Here is a 20,031-nt window from a genome sequence, read left to right on the forward strand (position 1 = left end):
GTAAAGACAGGTGTATTTATTTCATATGACAGCACATTTCACAGATATGTACAGAATGTTTGTATACCACTGACTTTAATACTGCACTTCTATAAAGTATATAGTTATAAATATTGTATGCCACATAAGCAATAAAATTCTTACATATAAACAGCAATCTACTATAGAGAACAAAGAATTCACAAAGAGAGGCTTAGTGTCTAATTTCTGCTCTGCTTTTAACAGAACTGGTAAATATTTTAATAACACAGAATAATGGCTAGTTATTTGCAGCGTACCTTTCACTTTCCCAACCCTGTGCCCTTTCGGCAACTTGCCAAATATAATTTTCCTGGTAAAGGCTGAGCTGCTGCGTGATACGTATATTTTAGACAGTAGTTTCTACTCAAAAGGAAACATCGCTCACAGAAACCGCAATCCGCACTAGTGAAGTTTATAATGAATTCTTTTTGCTAATGGAGAGCAAATACCACACACACTAATCACATAGATGTTAAAGCCACAGTTTCAAGAAGTTAATTCACATTCTGAAGCACGCTGCTTATAGTAATACTGCTGTTTAAAATATACTACTGCTGAAATGATTAGAACCCCCAAAAAGCACAATATAAAACTCACAAGAGTTAGTGCTAACAGCGAATCCTGGCTGTGAACAGAGAGAGGATTACTTCTAGAAATATAGTATCTTGATAACATTTGAGCATTTAGAAAAGTGCTTTTTTTTTCCCTACTAGATTTGCTTTAAGTGCAATGCAGTTTTGCTGTGCTTTTCCACTTTACATAATCTTAGCCATGAACTCTATTTTGATGTTCTCCCAGTGCACATCTTTAAAGGTTAAATGTGGACGATGGAATTTAGGTGGACATCTATAACTTCCTATAAAAGAAATGTTAATATCAGTCTCAACGGCTGAGGATGATTTTAACTTAAGCTGACAACAAAACATCGCTCACGGAGTTTTCTGTTTGGGATTACATGATGATACCAAAACACTACATTGTGTAAAAATTCTGTGAACTTCATGAGATAACAGCAGGGTCAGTTGCATATTGGCAGTGCGGGAGACAAAATCCACAGCTACTTTGGGGGGTAGCCTCTAAAAATGTAAAGCAGCTTCACAGATGTGTTGCGTAGCCTCTGACGGGGACAGAGCACACACGCGGAGTAGATCCCCAACTCCAAGCATTCTGAGGACCGCTGCCTTCCCTGCTATGAAGTTCCGGAGAGAAAGCAGCAAAGGGAAAGTGTGGGAGGGGAATGGGCAACATACACCTTAGTGCAGAGAGAGGGGAGTGTGTTTAGCTCTAATATTCTTCATTGAACTTGGAGGTATGTGCCTTCCTGAGAGATAAGGCCATAGTGCTTTGTTGTATGGGCTGGAGTGTCCATCCACATGACCGTGACCACAAAATAGGCTGCTTCCGGCCCCAAGAACCTCCTCCCGGAATAAAAGCGTCTGGAGATGCTGGAGCCCAAAGGAACAAAGATGCGGGTCATGTGTGTTTGGGGGAGGGGGATGAAACGGTAGGAAAGTCTGGTTCTGTAGTGAGATGCTAGTTTTGGAAAGAAAATTAATGAACTGTCCAAATTTCATGTAGAGCCATCCTTTTGGTAATGAAACACCGAAAAAATAACTCTGTTAGAACGTGTAGGTAAATATTTTGTCTGAGTCCTAAGTTTTACAAATATGTAAGTGTATACATACGTGTGTGTGTGTGTGTGTGTGTGTGTGTGTGTACCCATGCCTTTTTGTGTTTTAAAGCCATGCCTTTCACAATGGTCTCAGTATAACTCTGATAGCTCTTCGGTGAATACCTGGAAACACCATTGTTAACAAGTATCAAAGAGCAGGCAAGAATGTCAGCTAGAAGTTGTCTGGGCTTTTTTAAGGTTCTTCAGAGAAGACGGACAGAGAATTTCTGAATAAGGACTACTGTCTGAAGTAGTTTTGAGCACTGTTTATGGCTACTCCTCTCTCTTACTTATCCAAACAGAAACACACCAAAACTCCAGTTAATAATGAGAAGGACTTTTTCCTTATTTCCAATATACACATATTCTAGCTTTGTACACATTAAATAGTGGTATTCCGTGACAACATCAGTGCACTTAACAATTCCATATTGCACATAATGAGGAACTAATGCCCAATTCTTTTGGCTCTCACCTGCCCAAACTGAAAAACAAACAAACAAATCCAAGACTGTTTTCTATTGCATAACCTTATCTTTCTGTAAAGTCTAGTGTGGGTGATGCCTTCGATGGCAAGGTTGTGAAAGGAGCTACAAGAGGGGTGGTGGCAGGTGGGGGCAGAGTGACAGGAGGTGGAGGTGGTCGTCTTGATGGCAACACACAGAAAGGAACATTTGTGCCTTTATTCCAGTCATCATCAAAGGTCACGGAGCCAGAGAGCGAACTCGGCTGATTACTCAGTAGGTCTGGACAAGATGACTTTGACTTCCCTTTCACACCAAAGTCCTCCTCTTCCTCGAAGGTTACCCATCCTTTTGGGTTGCTGATTTTTGCCGAAGACTGGCCCTGCAGATCAAAACTGTCCTTAAAACCATCAAATGATGAAGGCTTGCTATTGTTATGACCAAGAGGCTTCAGGGAAGGGAAAGGACTGCTGGCAACAGGCTCGTCTTTGGAGAGCCACGAAGTTGCCTCCGATTCTTGAGACTCGGCTCTAAATGGGTTTCCGGGAGCTGCAGTCCTGTCGGTGAAAGGATTTGTGCTGGTCAAGCTAGTAATAAATGGGTTTGGAGAACATCGCATATTTTCCTGGGATTTACTCCGGGCTGGAATTGGAGGCATGCAAGTTACAGAACTCAAAGTATTCATGTTACTTTGTGTTGCAGAAGGCAACTGAATCAACCCCTTTGGGTTTGGGGTTGGAGCACATGATGTTTGAATGGATGACTGAGCCTTGGATACAGCAAGCAGACTGAATGACAGATCTTCAAATGGGTCATTCTTTAAGGGTGATTCCAGTCTGACGGCAGAGACTCCATTTGTTTTCACCTGAAAAAGAGAACACCCAATAATCAGGAAAAAAAAAAAAAAAAGACAACATGTTACTTTTAACAACCCCTCTATGTTTCCTGTCTCAATTATTCATGGGGGGAGGGGGAGGGGGCAAGGATACAAATTTCAAACTTAAACAGCTTTGTATAGTTTGTTACCCTGGTAGTTTAAGTAAGGTAAGACAACTAAAACCTTACTCTTTAAAACCTCCCTGCTACATAAACCCCTTTGTTAAAGACATTTGTTTAAACCCCAGAGAAGTTAAATAGTTTGTTTCATTCATGCAAGTTCTAATATGATGTAAAATGGAGAACTGGACAGAATTCAGCAAATGACTTGAACATGCCGTTTTATCAAATGTTAGCGTGAACGCAAGAAACCCGTATTTAGAACTTATGCTAGATCTGTAGAATAAGCTTCCAACACCTATCGTGATGATGATGTGGTTTCATTGTTCTTTTACATGTATTTTTATTTAAAATTAATGTTACTATGGAAATTAAACTTCATGAATGGAAACTGACTTCATTGGTATGTTTATATTCTTAAGCTAAAGACAATGCATCTTTCCTTTTCTACTTGGAAAAATGTATTTTCAAAGCATTTTTTGCCTTTTAAGTTCTCCTTTGTAGACTAAACTCTGCCAATGATGTGACAATATTCCTTAACTGACTTTCCTCATCTTGTAAGAAAAAGTTTCAAAACAGATATGCTCATTAATAACCATATGCAAAGATTGGTGGGCGGGGGGGGGAGATCCCATTTTCTATTTGGTATATAATCCGTTCTTCCCATGTGGCAGAGTTGGCTGTGAACTGGCAGGAGGAGTGTCCTGAATTACTTTATGGCCATAAAAAGTGTGCACTCTGTGCCTAGTTCACAGAGAAGCCAGCTGGGAGAGGAGCACGTCTATGGGACTGAGCAAAACCAACTTCTCCAACTTCTTTCATGGGGAAGAGAACCCTGGTCTTAGGAGCAAGAATGAGCTCATCACGTGCTTCATTTTGATTAAAAAAACAAAAGCGACCTGTACATAATTATCGATACTAAGTAGATGACTCGGATATTGATGCCAGATTTAAAGGAGATAAACTTTTGGTTGAAAAGGACAGGGGAGGGAGCATTTGGGCTCCAGGCCTGCAATGTAACAAAATGGAGCACCACCTAAAATAAATTTAGAGAGTTGGGAGAGCAAAGTAACTAAATGTTCATGAGCTGTGTTGAAAAAAAAGAGCAGTGGTCCCCACCCACCGAAAAAACATAACTGCATTTTATAGAATAGTAACTTGCTACTTTAACAACAGGGAAGGCTGTTCATTTGCATAAGGCAACAATGGATAACTTCATTAAGTAACTCTCAAGTATCTGATTGTTTTATTCAATTGTCCTAGAACATACTTCCTAACTGAATAAACAAGTATATTTTTCTCCAAACAACTTACTATGACAATAAATTTGTATAAAAGAGTAAACATGTAACGGACTCAAAACTGTATTCTAAGTTATTAAAGGTAAGCAGATGTGTTTATGGAAATCTGCTTGAAAGACAAATCTATTATAGACATTAACAAATTACAATTAACTCTATATTAGAAATAATCTCTGCATTATTTTTTTAAAGTTAAAAAAAATTTTTTTTTAACGTTTATTCATTTTTTGAGAGACGGAGCGTGAGCGGGGAGGGGCGGAGAGAGAAGGAGACACAGAATCTGTGTTTGACCGAATGTGTCAGGCTCCAGGCTCTGAACCCAGAGCACGACATGGGGCTCGAACTCACAAACTGTGAGATCATGACCTGAGCTGAAGTCAGACGTTTAACCGACTGAGCCACCCAGGTGCCCCTAAACTTTTTTTTAATGTTTATTTATTCTTGAGGGAGAGAGGGACAGAGTGTGAGTGGGGGAGGGGCAGAGAGAGAGGGAGACACAGAATCCGAAGCAGGCTCCAGGCTCCGAGCTGTCAGCAGAGCCCAATGTGGGGCTTGAACTCACAAGCCCCGAGATCATGATCTGAGCTGAAGTGGGATGCTTAACTGACTGAGCCACCGAGGCGCCCCCCTGGATTATTTATTAATGCAGCAAAATGGCAGTATCTGATCGGGTGTGGGACCCAATTCCCCCACGGTGGATGGAACGGTCCACAACACAGACATTACAGGAAAGGAGAATTTTATACTTTGCACAGCTTAGAATAATAGCAGGCCTGTGGCAAATAAATGCTTTATGTTTAAATTTATTTTCATATATAAAAAATATGTTTTCAAGATACATTAAAGATAATTTGGTAGAAGCAGGATCACTTGAAGTTACAATGAAAGCCACACCACCATTCACTATACTGGAATTAATTTATAATCTAAGCAGGTTTGTGATGAATTAACATGAAAAATGGTGAGGAAGGTGTTGGAAGGACCTTTAAATAATCCTGTTATAATATTAACTTTTATCTTTCTACAAGTTCTCCCTTACCAAAAATAATCTTGTTACTAAAATTATTTGAAAAAAATTTCCCAAAAGAAACCTAAGAAAAGAAGTTAAGTTTTGTATTTATGTAATTCTGCCATCATTAAAACCCAGAACCATTTGGTCTTGCCAAACAGACTTTTGTATACCTTCAACCTTCTTGAAGGTACACCTTTTAGTTTTGTTAATTTTCATAAAAAATAAAGCAAAAAAAAATATGGTAAAGCATTAATAAGAACAACTAAAATGGTTCCTAAAAATCTGAAACACTAAGAAAAAAACAGGTTTATGGTATGATAATAGAATTTATTAATGTGGACAGGTGGTTTTAAAAATGGGTGAAACTTTAGATGTATGAAGCAAAAGATTCATACATCTAATGTGCTAAGACAGATGAAAAGCACAGATAAGATTGAGAAATAATCCGATACCTGTTACCCTGACGGTTGCTCCTGCTTTGAGAAAGGGAACACAGACATCAAAGGAAAGAGTTAGGAGGACGATCTGAGACCAAACAGCAACCCTACCGATCCAGGCTTTGAAATACTTTTATTTCTATATTATACACAGAACCTGACAGAGGCAACATTTGCAAGTCACAGCATGAGTTCAAGAGACAACTCCAATTCTTTTGTAATTTTGAATAAAAAAATGTATCGTTGATTAGGGTTCAAACTTTAATTTTGCCAGAGGTTGATGACCAGCCACTTCAAAACAAAAATAATAACCCAAATAGGTTTTTGGAGCTCTAAGATACTTTAAGCAGTCTGTTATGGACTGAATGTTTGTGTCCCCCTAGATTCATATGTTGAAGCCCTAACCCTCAGTGTGATGGTATTTGGATGTGGGGCCTTTGGGGGGGGAGGGCGGTGACTGGGGTTGGATGAGGCCATGAGAGTGGCCTCATGAGGGATTATGGAAGGAGGGATTATGCTCACGGAAGGACACCGTGGCAGAGAGCCTACTCTCTCCCCCACCGGAAGCACTGAGGAAAGGCCACATGATCACACAGTGAGAAGGCAGCTATCTGCAAGCTGGGAAGAGAACCCTCACCAGAACTCAACTGTACCGGCCTCCTGATCTCAGGCTTCAAGCCTCTGAACTGTGAGATCACACATTCCTATTGTTTAAGCTACCCAGTTTTTGGTATTTTGTTATGGCAGCCCGAGATGAGTAGGACATAGCCACAAGACAGCCTATGGGTTTATCACCATTAGAGGAAATGTATAAAATGGCAACACTTTGCAGAAGTACTACCCCACTGAAAATCAGTATTTATTTTCACAAAATGATCAGGATCCAGACATATTCTATATTACTCAAATTTTCAGAAAGAACGTACTATCATTAATTCACCTCATAACTTACTAGTTGTAAGGTACAATAATAGAAGAAATTTTGTTGCTTAAAAATGAAATCATCTTTTTGTACCATAGCAGTATTTAAAAAAAAAAACAAAACAGTAGGCTCAAAAACAGTTTTGAGCAAATCTTCCCCAATATCTAAAGCTTACCTCATTTTAAAATACCAAAACTCATTTGACAATCGAGGAAGACATCATTCTAAAATGTACTAGGCATTAATAGAGTTTCCTGCCTACTAAACACGAGACTCCTGGATTTAAATGAACACTTCCTTGATGATCTCAGGGTTATGAGTATCAGCTCTGGCAGTGATACAAGGTAGGAGGTATTAAATAGATCTAGAATGCTGAGATTTTCTACTCGGTCTCTTCTCTCACTGTTAGCTATCACAACAGTATGGCAGTGAGGCTGTTACTCTATTTCCTGTTGGATTTCTGAACTTCAGGTTCTTAGATGATAATCAGATGACCAAGATGCCAGAAGTCGGGCAGATAAGTGAAGCATTTCTATGTTCTGTACATGTTAAACGATCATTTGAATTGGAAGGGTCTTTTCTGTATAGAACTATCAAGTAAAAAACCATTTAAATAATAATAAAAAGTAGTGCTAGGCCATGTATGTTTTTATGTTTTAAATACCTTGTGTATTTTGGGCAGAATTAATAATAAAGACTTAATAAAAATTATTAAGTGTTCAGTTCTAAGACTATTTCATAGATCACCAAAGTATCAAATATGTTGTATTTTAAATTCTCATCCTTTTCAACCTATAGTCGCTGAAAACAATTGTTAAATTTTAGACGTTCATTATGTTTTGAATAGGCATTATTCTCACGGTTCAAAATTCAAGCGGTACAAACAGGTAAATGCCTCCCCTTCCTTCCAGCCCCCTAGCACTCTAGGAAGAAACCGTTAACCACTCTGTGATTCTTCCCAAAGAGGGTCTGCACACAAACAAGACCCCTGCTCCCCCAAGAAAGAAAAGTGTGTGTGTGTGTATAATATTTGGAGGAGTCTGATATCAATGACTGAGGCCAAAAAAATATTTAGAATTTAAAACAAACATCCCTGGTAGTTTCAACGAAGTGAATGACACAAGATTCAAGGACATTCTCTGCCAGGCCACACACAAAGCACATGCTGTCTGCCACCAAATTACCATACCCATTCCAATGAAAAACACAAACCAAAACCATGGACAACGACCTAAGAAAATGATAATGTGGTAGTCATTGGAATATTGGTCCTGTAGTACTTTTGTGGTATGATTTTCTCCTGAGAACTGCAATCTTACTGAATGGTTTGCTCTTTGTCCAGTTTTTGAGTACTGTATCTGTGTTCACGTTGGTCTAAGGATACTTAAATTATTACAGACTTTTAGGAATTAAGGTTCTCTTTCCTAAGAAATAGGTGCTTACTTTCTGTCTTAAAACAGTAGTCAAAGCTTGAAGGTGGCTAGTTTGAAAGTGTTTTGCCTTCCAATTACATTTAACAAAATACGATAGCACACATTACAAGAAAATGAGAAGAAAAATTCATGCCTCACTAAAAATAGATCTGCAGAGAGAAAAGAACAGTGGACATGTATTGTTTGAAGGATTTCTACAATTTTTATACATTGTCAACATCCTCAATTTTCTGAACTAAAAAATGTAGAATACTTTATGGTATTAATCAGCTTAAGAGAACATCTTATTTCTCTCATTTATATATCCTTCTTTAGTTTTTATAAATGTGACCCACTGTCTAATGAGAAAGTGCTAATTGCTGACAATATTCATTTTAAGACTTGTATTTACTTTACTATCTGTTTTTCACCATACAGAAGCATAAGAAACTGTTAACTTCTGCCTACTAGCTGGACGTATTCAGATAGCTGTAAAAATGGAGGCAAACTAGTATTAATAAATGTGCTTAAGGGGCCTTGTCAGTGAAAGAGCAGACTTCTCAAGCTTTACACATTCCTTTGGCCTTGATGACATTTTTAAGTTAAAACATTAGGATAAAATAAAATGTAAGGCTAGACATCAAAGAATGTTCTTACTAAGCATAGACTTTAACAATTTTACTAGAATGTATGTAGCAACACGAAGTAAAACGGCATCCAAATAAAAATAAAACAATTCAACTTGCACGATCACCCCGTATTAAAATAACTCTGTATATACACACCAGAAGTCCTTCCAACGTGAGGTCACACTGGCATAACACAAATCCTTGTGATCCTAGGACTGTCACCCACTGAGGCAATGGCACTGTTTTCTGTGTGACACCAGTGAGGTGCCCTTATTCTTTCGATGGTTTTTACTTGGTGAATAAGCCCACTGCTGCCCACCCCAAACAGAAATACCTGAAGACCCCGGTGCCAGCTTGGGCTCGGAAAAGAACCACTGCTTGCACCCGGAGGAACACAGGAATTATCCTCTGTTCACTGGAAATTAACCATTCTGCCAGAGGTAAGGCATCCCTGTCCAGAAAGTGAAAGCCGGAACTAACAGATCGGCTGTGAACAACAAGAAAAAGAAACTACTGCTGTTCGTCCTACTATACTAAGTAAGTATCCAAAGTAAAGCGGGCATTTAAAAAGATGAAAAAGTCACAAACGCTTTGAATGTGAACAAGATAGAGGAGCCTGGGAGCCCCTGGGAAGTTCCGTCAAGAAGCCAATCCCAAGCTCGCTCTCTGAGAACCCCGGGCCCGAGGCAAGTGGGTGCAAAGACTGTACCAAAGGCATCAAAGGTGCCTCAGCAGGCCTCACCTGCGGCTGCGGCGGCTGCGGCGAAGGCTCCGGAGGCAAGCTGTGGGACGACCTGCTCCGAGGGGGCGGCTGCGGCGGGGTTTCCAAGCTTGGCTGGGGGGCGGACTGAGGCAGAGGCGCTGCCACGGGGACAAGGGGCTCCTGCATCTTCTGAACGGGCGGGGGCAGAGAGGGCTGCACGGGGGGCGCAGCCTGAGGCTTCAGCGGTTCGGGAAGAAGGACTGAACCTAAACGATGAGTTTTCAGATGTTAGGCCCGGCCTAGAAAACCACATCCTGTTCTTCCTTTAGTGAGGCCTTGGGAGATTCGAGTCCCCCGCTCCCCCGCCAGCGGCCTCATGGCCTGTGGCACAGAGAAGGAAGGCTCTCCCTGTTGGAGTGGGTCGCGGAAGGTGAGAGATGACAGAAGGGAGAAGGAAAGGTGAAATAACTCAGAACGGACTCGGGCCTACCTTTCAGTCCTTCCGGCGGTCTGCTTTGGCTTTCAGGAGCCAGTCTTCCAGCAGTTGCCCGAGCGTGGCTCTGTGGGGCACTGATCACTCCGGCGCGGGGCGGGATAGTCTGCGGAGGGGAAACACAACATTTGAGACGCTTATTTTCACGAGATGAGATTTTGTGAAAATAGTTGCTTTTGTATCCCGTCTTGTCACCCCTCTGGCGTTAGCCCCCCTCCTGTTGTGTTCATTGCTTTCTATTTATAGTCCTACAGTCGTACACCTTACAACCTCCCTTTTTGTTCCGGACTGTGTACGAGGCGTCAGGCACAACGTTACTTAAGCGCTCTGAGGCACTTCCATTTCATCCTCAAAATACCCCCCAGAGGCAGGTGCTAAGTTTATCACCTCCATTTTCAATTACCACAGAGAAATGTATACAGCGTTCCCAAGGCCGCAAAGCTAGAAAGGAAGGCCAGGGCCCAAGCTCGGGTGCGCGGGGCGGCGGGGCCTCTGCCTTGCCCCACGTGCAGTGGTGCCCTCACAGGGGACAGGGATGGTGTTAAAGCTCAAGAGGAGAGGGAAGATACACATACGTGTAGCAACTAAGACGCTTGAGAAAATCCACACCCTGGGATTTTTTTTTTTTTTTCAAACACAGAAGGAAAAACTCTTGAATGACTAGATCCAATGTGCTAAATTAATTAAGAGAGACACTGGTGAGGATCGCTTGGGTGGCTCGGTTGGTTAAGCGTCCGACTTCGGCTCAGGTCATGATATCATGGTGCGTAAGTTCCAGCTCCGTGTCGGGCTCTGTGCTGACAGCTCAGGGCCTGGAGCCTGCTTTGGATTCTGTGTCTCCCTCTCTCTCCGCTCCTCCCCCACTCATGCTCTGTCTCTCTCTCTCTCTCTCTCTTTCCTTCTCTCAAAAATAAACATTAAAAAAATTAAAAAAAAAAAGAGACGCTGGTGAAACATATGTTGTCTATTTTCATAAGTTTGCTGGAGCCTCTTAGTCCCCAATATTTCTTATTTTAGGCAAATGTTATTATTGCAATCACAAAATCCTGACTTACCTTCCCTACTCTAATGGCATTAAATAAAGTGCACTGATAAAGTCAGTGAATAGCAATTTTCCCTTTTCTGAGAAAAGGAGAATGGGTAATAGGTATCTGCAGGGGTGTGTGTGTGTGTGTGTGTGTGTGTGTGTGTGTGTGTGTATTTATCTATAGGTATATTCCACAGACACTTTAATTTGGAGTGTACTATTACACATAGTAAAGGACTTTTAGGGTGGATGTTAACAGGACAGCTACAACAGAAAAGACAAGGGATTTCTATCTTAGAAATTTTATGACAATTTCTTACCAGGAACCGGGAGCAGTTTCATTAGAAGTGGCCCCTACATTGCCCCCGAGAGTCCAGCCCCAGAACCCACTCTTTGGCTCGAGGCCCCCCACCCAGAAGTCCCAGGAGCCACTAGATGAGCTGCTGATCCGGGTTTCCATTTCCTTGTATTACTTGACCCCAGAGGAAGTTTTCATGTAGGTAAATATTAGGATAATTATGTGTCTAAGAGAGCATATGATGAACACAGAAAAGCACAGATCTACAAGGAAGGGAGAAGCCCTGCAACACCATCTGCTCTCCTACTTGACTACCTTCAGAACCAGTTTTAGTATGCGGACTCTCATCATGAATTTTCGTCCCTGCAATCTAGTTTTAAAATCCTTCTTATTGAAGGATGACTTTATATTCCCATTAATTACTCAGAAAATACCTTAAACCGCTGCACAGATACACTGGCCTCTCATAAATGTTAAGATCCTCAGTTATTTAGTGACCCTAATTACTTAAATGCATCACTTTGATTCAAATAATAAAGTATATTTAGTTATTTTTGAAGAGTGCGCTAGAATGTTAACAGTTGAAAGGTACCCTGGAGATCAACAAGTGCGATTCCCTCATTTTGGAGTCGAGGAAACCAGGCCTGGACTGGCCACATGACCTCCCAAGATAACATATCTGACTAATAGCAAACTGGGACCCAGAACTTGAACCTCTAGGCTCCCAGGCTAGGTGCTGCCTACCGGTCTGGCTGCACTGTATCCAGCAGGTCCTGGGCCTGGGAGTCCTGCCTGAGGTGAAGGCTGAGTGCGTCCTGAAACAAAGACATCACACTGTGTATTTAGGTTCTTTTACAAAAAGAAAGAAACAAGAAACCATGTACTTAAATCCCAAGTGTCTACATGGTCCAGTTTTAAGGTTACGTAGCTAAATTCAAGTGTTTTTACCTATGTTTTCTTTCCGTGTCGTTCCAGGGCTTTTGGGTGCTTTGAAGCAGGAAGGGAAAGAAATGAGTCATAAGTAAACAGTCAGGCAACACTGTATAACATCAGCTGGCTGTTCTGTTTCGTTACCAGCACAAATGGGGGCATGAGATGGGAACCCAAGGCATACTGCTTTGGATAAGGGTGAAAGCTATTATCGGTCCTGAAGGAAATGTCCCCAGAAAAGAGAGAAATTAAAATACTTCTAGTGAAGTATTCTGTGAGAGACAGTTTAGCCCTCGGTCTGGTATCTCACTCACAGCGTTACTTCTAAGGTGACTTTCCTAACACAGTTCTCTCCCGTGAACCTTGAAAACAGAAGGTTGGCTTGTGTGAATGGTCACAAGCAGTGACCCCGCTGCTTCTCAGAGCTTGCCGGACAAAGCTCCTGAGCAAACACAGCATTTTCCAAGTTCCGCAAGGGGCTGCTAACAACACTGTTTCAGGGCTTCATACTGTAGATACCATTATGGGTAAAGAAATCTTACAATGAGATGTTTTAGATTCCCACAACAAAATCCCATGATTAAGGTAGAAGGCAGGCATGTCTTACAAATAAGTATTTGCTTTACGGAGGACAGTGTTAATATGTGGTTCAAACTCACTAGAAAGGTAAGAAGAATGAAATGATATAAATCATTTTAGGGGCCAAAAGGAGTGTGTGTGTGGGAGGGGGGGTCGGCTATTAAAGGTGGCATCTCAAATTTATTCTTTTTTAAAGGAAATTCAAGAGCAACTGTTATGTTAAATCCATCAGCCGTTTGATCACTAGAATCTTACTGAATGGCTTCTAGTCTTAGGTCTTTTAAGCAAATTTAGTTCAGCATTACTATGCAGAAAAAAATTTATGTTGTTTGAAATCATCCACAAAATACTTACTCTTGGACTAGAGTTAATAGGATTTAATTACGATTATTAATTTTTAAAACTTCAGAGTTGGTATAGTACATTTCTGACTTACTCTGGAAAGAATTTTGAAAGGCATTCTTCTTAAAATGCCATTGTACAGTAATTTCATATCCTAAGTAGGTACGACAATATATACAAAACAGAGTGCACAACAACGTTAAGAATTGGAGGGAAATTAAATGGGTCACCCGTTAGAAACTATCCACAACACAGAATGAAACGTGAAAAAGTACAAGGTTACACGGTGTAAGAGGAGGGGTGGGGAAGTTTACAGGCAGACCAAGGGCAGACTTAGTGTGCCTTGACGTGCTGGGGGGCTGACACTTGGAAGTGAGGTGAGAGGTCCGTTTCTAGGGCGCAGAAGTCTTGTTACCTTCCGTCTCTCGCCTAGCTGCCCCAGGACTGGGAGGGGCTCCGACACCTTTTTAGAGAAAGAACAGAAGCTGTGTATTGTTCAGGGCCCAGGGCACAGACCGAAAGGCAGGCACAAGACACAATTTCCTCCTCCAGCTGACTTTTGCAAAAAAAGGTTCTTTTACTGCCTAACATTTCTTCAAAGATATCGCTACAAACCAAAGCGACTTTAGATGCCTTGCCCAAAAACCCCAGTCCTCCCTTTCCTCAAACAGCCTAGAAAGGGGATGACAGTTTTCTTTTTATAACTGAGATTACTAGGGAATTTTAAAATATCTTCAAGAAAGCCTTTGCTTTACAGATCATCGTGTTACATTCACAGTTAAATCACTAATAAAAGCTCTAATGTTTGACAGGCAAAACGGGGAAACAAAATCAGCTTCAATTTCATTATAAATTTCTATGAGACTATATTAGTTTCTTAGAGGTTAGTTTTTGATGCATTATTTTAAGAAAACTCCAAAAGTACTATAATGACTTCCTCTAAGTTACTCCTTAAAGGAGTTACTGGCTTATAGGGTTAAAAAAATAAATAAGCTGCAAACGTTGCCTATGAAACAATTATGAAAAGAAGCACTTTTTAAAAATTAAGCCAGATTTCTAAGTTTGATATAACTTTTTCACAAATCCATTTAAAAACTTATTTTCTGCAAGTTGTTTTCCTACTTAAAAGAAGAGGATGAATAGAACTTATAAAAATACAAATAAAGGCAGGAGTTTAAAATGGGGAAAATTAACGTTTTTTTGTAAGCTGATGGAAAAATCATCATCCAGCAGTGTTCTGCGGAGACCGTCATGCTGAAATAATTGAGCTTTGTTTTCTATACAAAGTCCTTAAAACCTGCACACAAGCAAAGTCAGCCTGTGATAACATGACTTGGTCAGCATCGGCACCAGATGGCCAGAGTGGAAACAGAACAACCACACAAGTACAGTGAGCCTTAAAAATACTAACGGTACATTTGTAAAGGCTCTTCTGCAGAATTATGACAACCTGGCCCATCCTCTCCTGAGACGTAGATTAAATGCACTTGTCAAACCAGAGCTCCAGTGGAGTTTTGTGAGAAATTTTCACGTAAACCCAATCGAGTACACTTTTTTGAAGAGTGATCCATTTGTGAATAAAAACTTCCTTATTGAAAAAAATCATTATTGTGTTGAAAAAAAAGTGAAGCATTAACTTTTATGACAAGTTATGATAAAGCCATGAAAACTGAAGGATATGTTTCAGATAATTATAACTTTAAGTTGCATTCCTGGAAATTTTGCTCATCAGGTTTGCTAAGCTTCTAGAGAAGGAAATGTATTAGACCATCACCAGTCAAATACTTGGGAAATGTTCTATATTTACTATACCTGAATTCCTTTTGAAATTAGTGTGATTTGGGGGAACTAAATCTTTGTCACCAAACTAACTATATTTATTAAGAAAAAGTGTACTGGTCCTTGATGAGTAATTCAACCATGTCTACCTGGAAAATGGAAGCCTCTATTAGTTCTATTCATGAGTAAAACTGAACTCTAATCTTTTCCTTAACAGGAATGTAATGAAAGTTTGGGGCCATTTTTAACTTGGAGTATAAATATCATTCACTTTGACTTTTATCAGACAAATCTGAAATGTCTTTTTAGTTACAGGGATAAAATTCCAAAACGTGAATGAAGCGAGATGCATATATTATGACAAATATAAATGGTTACCTCCAATTTCCTTTCTAGCAGGTGCAGGACTCCTAGCCCCTTAGAGTTCATAAGAAAATATGCAGCAGAAAGGAAATGACATTAAATAAAAAACTGAAACGTCAAAGATTTATTATAGTATTCATGATGTTAAATAACATGTAGGAACTACATCTTAGTATCTTGGTACTATAAAAAAGCTATTATTTAACGCAAATATTTCTCACAATTTAAATAGCAACACTATACTTACTTAAAAAGCGTATTTAGGCAAATACATAACACTTTATGGGAAATAAGTATATGTATGCCCTTCAGTTCTACTTATATATTTTACAGAAGTTAGCGCAACTGCATCAAATTAGCAAAAACAAAACATTTTGTGCACACCTGTAAGAAGGCAGCTAAAAAGCCCTATTACAGAAATCTAGCTGAGAAACACTCTTTTTACCTGTTCCGAGGGGCCTGCCATGTTCCTTAGAGAAAGGCTGAGGCAGTAGCAACAATGACAGAAAACTCATAAAATCTGGAAGCTAGAGGTTTTAAGCGTGCAAAACACCGTAAAATAGAACGGAGGAAGAGCGGAGATCTAGCCCGAATGGAAATCACGTGGTTTGTTACCTGAAGGTGGGGGTGGTCTCTGTGGGGGGGCGGGGCGCGTAGGAGGAGCCACCGGGCGGGGAGGAGGAGGCCGCTTGGGCTCTAAGGTCTGAGAATCTTTTTGCTGCAGCTGTGTTGCCGGCAGGGCTTCCATAGGAGAACCTGAACAAGTACAGCAGGTGAGAGCAGTGGGTGTGAGCGCAAAGGTATGGTACTTCCCAATACGTGTGAGAAATCCTCGATTTTGCTTACTTTCTCACTTTGTACTGTCATGTACGGACACGCATTTCTGGTATCAATAACCTAAGCAGTTCTGCCAGTAAATTCCCCATTGGTGCCATGGAAGCAATGGCGCCAGCTCCTGTGGACCAGCTGGCCGAGGCCCCAGGTGCTGAGAGCCGATTTACCAAGTGGCCCCATCAAGGCGGCACACAGTGTGGGCTGAAGGAAGTCATTTGCGGTCGGCTGGCCCCTACCGAGAAGGAAAAAGGAATCTCTTCTTTTCTCTAGACCTGAGCTTATCCTGAGTTTAACTAAAGAAGTCAGGCCTCTGAGAGCAGTATGGGAGACCTGGAGAAATCTATGAAATGGAAGACATTTTCTGGAGATGCTGGTGAGCATCGAATGGTGACTTAATCATGTGATGTAACAATTTCCAGAGACAGATATTCCAACTTTAGGAAGTAATGACTACAAATCTGAATTAAAAAAAAAATTTTTGTCTCTTCTTAATTCATACTATAATATAGGTTACGTACAGATATATAGGTAAGCCCAGATAGTTATGAGTTCTTACTATAATGATAGAAAAACATTCGTTTTAAGACATGGATAAACCTAAGCACATAGAAAAAATGATTTCAGAAAAATTCTCATCAAGCGAAGTGATGATGAGTTTCCTTTCCATTTAGAGCTTACCATCTACAAAGTTTCCTCTTCTGTATGCACAGAAAACATGGTACAGATCCAAAGGCGACAGAGATTTGATCGTCTAAAATCAAATATATTGGGGCACCTGGGTGGCTCAGTCAGTTGAGAGTCTGACTTGAGCTCAGGTCATGATCTCACAGTTTGTGGGTTCAAGCCTGGCGTCAGGCTCTGTGCTGACAGCTCAGAGCCCAGAGCCTGCTTTGGATAGTGTCTCCTTCCCTCTCTGCCCCTCCCCTGCTCACACACTGTCTGTCTCTCGCTCTCTCTCAAAAATAAACAAATATTTAAAAAAATAATAAATAAATAAAATCAAATCAGCTAGGGAAGGTCCTACACAACTTTAAGGAAAATACACACTTTGTGAAGATGGATGCCCAGGTGTTCTTGATGGTGCCCGACTCGGTCTTATGGGAAGGGAAGGCACAGGACCCTCTGATATGGTTGGTGACTGGCAGGGACTGGTTCGGGGTGAAGAGCTCGGGGAAGTGCCGAGGCCAGAACTTGAGGACGGCTGGAGGTGCTGGGGAAGAATTTCCTCAACTTCAGCACTGTAGTCATCAACATCACCTAAGGACACAAGGTTATCAAAATGACCACCATTTCAACTTTCTCAGAGATGGTCTTCACCAATCCAGGTTTCAGGGGGTTCAAGACGCAAAATAAACACGTTCACATTATGACATCGCAGTGTGCACAGGTTAAGTATGTAGACACATATAAAAATTGGATGTGTGCGGAACCAGAAATAGTATCAACGCCCTTACAGAAAATGTAATTAAAGAGAAGCCTATGACCTCAGGGCAGCAGGATGCCAGTGGTGACTGAGCGGGGTGACTCACAGCTTTCAATTCTCCGCTCAGCAGCCGGACCAGTAGACTGAAAGGTTTACCGCTCTCCTTTCGAACCTTCCTACGTGCCCTGTGGAACTGCTCCCTCCCCACTGCCCTCAACTCAGCTCCAGTGCTTACAGACGCACACCCTTCCCCCAGAGTCTCCTCACCACTCCTCCCCCTGGGCTCTCCCGGGCTCCCCCATCTCCCCTTTCCTCGAGGCTGGGAAGTACAGCCAGGGTGCCCCTGGCAACCTCATTCCAATTTCAGAACATTAACCTTCCAGTCCTGAACAAACTTCTCTGAGGCTATGCCAGCGGGAGCTTACGGAACACCCCGTATACCTCCTTGCTGTCATGATCTCCAACCTCCATCCTCCTGGTCACCTGAACCCGTTCACTGAGGACTAAGCAGAGAGCAGGATGGCAGTCGGGTCCCACCATCTTTCTGGGTGACATCAAAGTTCGCATCGGCGGTAACGCACGGACAACCTAAATGCCTTGGTCTTGTCCTTCCACTCTCCTCCGCTCAAACACACACAGCCCTCACAGCGGCACCGCCTCCGAAATACGCTCCCGACACTTCATTCTGACCCTTAGCTCCCAGCCTTCTGGTTCTCGCTCTCAGTTACTCTTTCCTCTTGGGACTTCATCGGGATCCAGGCCTTTGGGCCCCCTCTACTTTCAGCCCCTGTCTGTCGGATTCTGCTCCTCTGAAGGTGACTTCACATTCCAGGGCACTTCACCTCCACCACCCCCGCGCCCCCCATGCACTGTTCTTTTGTCCCACCTGTCATTTGCACTGTCTAATCTCTCTGTGGCTGCACCTGGGCTGCTGCTGGTCACGGGGTGCTGACGGTTGCGGTGGCATTACATTTGCAGTCTTCAGCCTCCTCTGGGATCCCAAAGCTGCCTGGCAATTCCACGGTTTTGTGACTGGCTCCCGCCAAACTCCATCTCAGGAGCTTTATCTCGAAAACTTCTCGACTCTTCCCCAAACGGCGGGTTGCCCTAGGCCTGCAGATAGCCTCAACTTTTAACACTTCACAGAGGAAAGAGAAGTCTTAAGATGGGACCCCCGTCCCCTTCGACAACCTGCTGCCAAACTGGAGTCCAACTCCGTGGTTGCACTTAGGTCTTTGTGGGGGAAACAAAGGGGGTTCTGCCCCTCCCCCGTTTTCTCAGTGACCTGTGCCCCCACTCCTTCTGCCCTGATGGTCCCCAACACCATCAGCCCTTTCCATCAGCGCTAAGCATTCTCAAGCCTCTCACCTTTCAAACAGCACCCCCTGGACCCCCGATCTCCCTGGAGCAACTGCCCTTTTCTCTCCGCCACCCCCATCTTAGCTTCTTTAAAGAGCTGTCTCCAGACACTCTCTCCGCTTCTTCATCTTCTACCCACACCTCCATTTACCACCATCTGGCTTCATCACTGCACTGAAAGTACTCTCATGAGTGTCACCAACAGCCGCTTTCACTGTTATTAAATCCAAAGGGCGAGTTGTGGTCCCCGTTTCTCCTCCTCTCTCTGTGACACAGGACTCCACTGACTATGCCTCCTTTGTTACCATTTCTTGCCTTGATTTTTATGCCAACCTCTTGGGTCTTTGACATTTCTAGTTGTTTCTTCTCATTTTCTTTTTCCGAGCAGCTGCCTTCTGCCTGTCCTTGAAGTCTGAGTTTCTCTGCTCGTTCCCAGGACTGGTTTTCTCCCATCTCTATATAGACCTTCTGGCCAAGCTAATGACTAGCCATGGCTTTCACTGCCATTATAATTGCCCCGTGAGCCCAGGGCTCTCTGGAGCGCCAGGCCCAGGTACCCACAGCCTACATGTGGGCCCAGCAGGCTCCAAAGGCACCTCAGTTTGACACGATCGAAACCAAATCCATGTCCCACCCCCACTGCCTCCCCTCCTGCTTTCTTTTCTCTCTGTTTACTCCCTCACGAGCATATTTATGGAAGAACTTTGAGCCTTTCCCCACTGTGGTCTTGCACATCCCTTCTTCCTGGTTTTCCCTCTCTACCTTCTCTCATCTAATTCTCACCCAGTCTTTAGATTCTCAACTTAAATTTCAATTCCTCTGGGAAACCGTTCCCAACTTCCCAAATCCGGGTTGGGCAACTTTCCCGTGAACTCCCAGAGTCGCTCGCCACTGCATCGCTGTCACGAGATTCTCTCTACCTGCTCACTTGTAACGCCACTAAGCTAGGAGTTCTGGAAGGGCAAGGCTGACATCTGTTGAATTTCCAGCACCCGGTGTGCACTTGGCACATAAAACGTAGGACATAAATGTGTG

At 42.3% G+C, this 20,031-nt stretch overlaps 1 protein-coding gene across 8 annotated transcripts in view; it reads right to left on the bottom strand.

Annotated features, from left to right (window-relative positions):
- The window catches only part of SYNJ1 (synaptojanin 1), a 92,896-nt gene continuing 72,865 nt past the window's right edge, over positions 1–20,031 (bottom strand). For 4 of the 8 annotated variants that reach the window (XM_047874974.1, XM_047874968.1, XM_047874967.1 and 1 more), the window contains exons 23-30: positions 17,262–17,471; positions 15,996–16,136; positions 13,654–13,701; positions 12,336–12,374; positions 12,132–12,202; positions 10,060–10,168; positions 9,609–9,835; positions 1–3,022 (exon numbers count right to left, since the gene is read on the bottom strand). In XM_047874974.1, the coding sequence (XP_047730930.1) occupies positions 2,225–3,022; positions 9,609–9,835; positions 10,060–10,168; positions 12,132–12,202; positions 12,336–12,374; positions 13,654–13,701; positions 15,996–16,136; positions 17,262–17,471 (1,643 nt within the window). In that variant the 3' untranslated portion in view covers positions 1–2,224. Of the gene's footprint in view, positions 3,023–9,608; positions 9,836–10,059; positions 10,169–12,131; positions 12,203–12,335; positions 12,375–13,653; positions 13,702–15,395; positions 15,435–15,995; positions 16,137–17,261; positions 17,472–20,031 lie in introns of all 8 variants that reach the window. The other 4 variants (XM_047874975.1, XM_047874971.1, XM_047874972.1 and 1 more) reach the window with 4 other exon arrangements.

The sequence above is a fragment of the Prionailurus viverrinus genome, chromosome C2 (assembly GCF_022837055.1).
Source record: "Prionailurus viverrinus isolate Anna chromosome C2, UM_Priviv_1.0, whole genome shotgun sequence".
Lineage (NCBI taxonomy): Eukaryota > Metazoa > Chordata > Mammalia > Carnivora > Felidae > Prionailurus > Prionailurus viverrinus.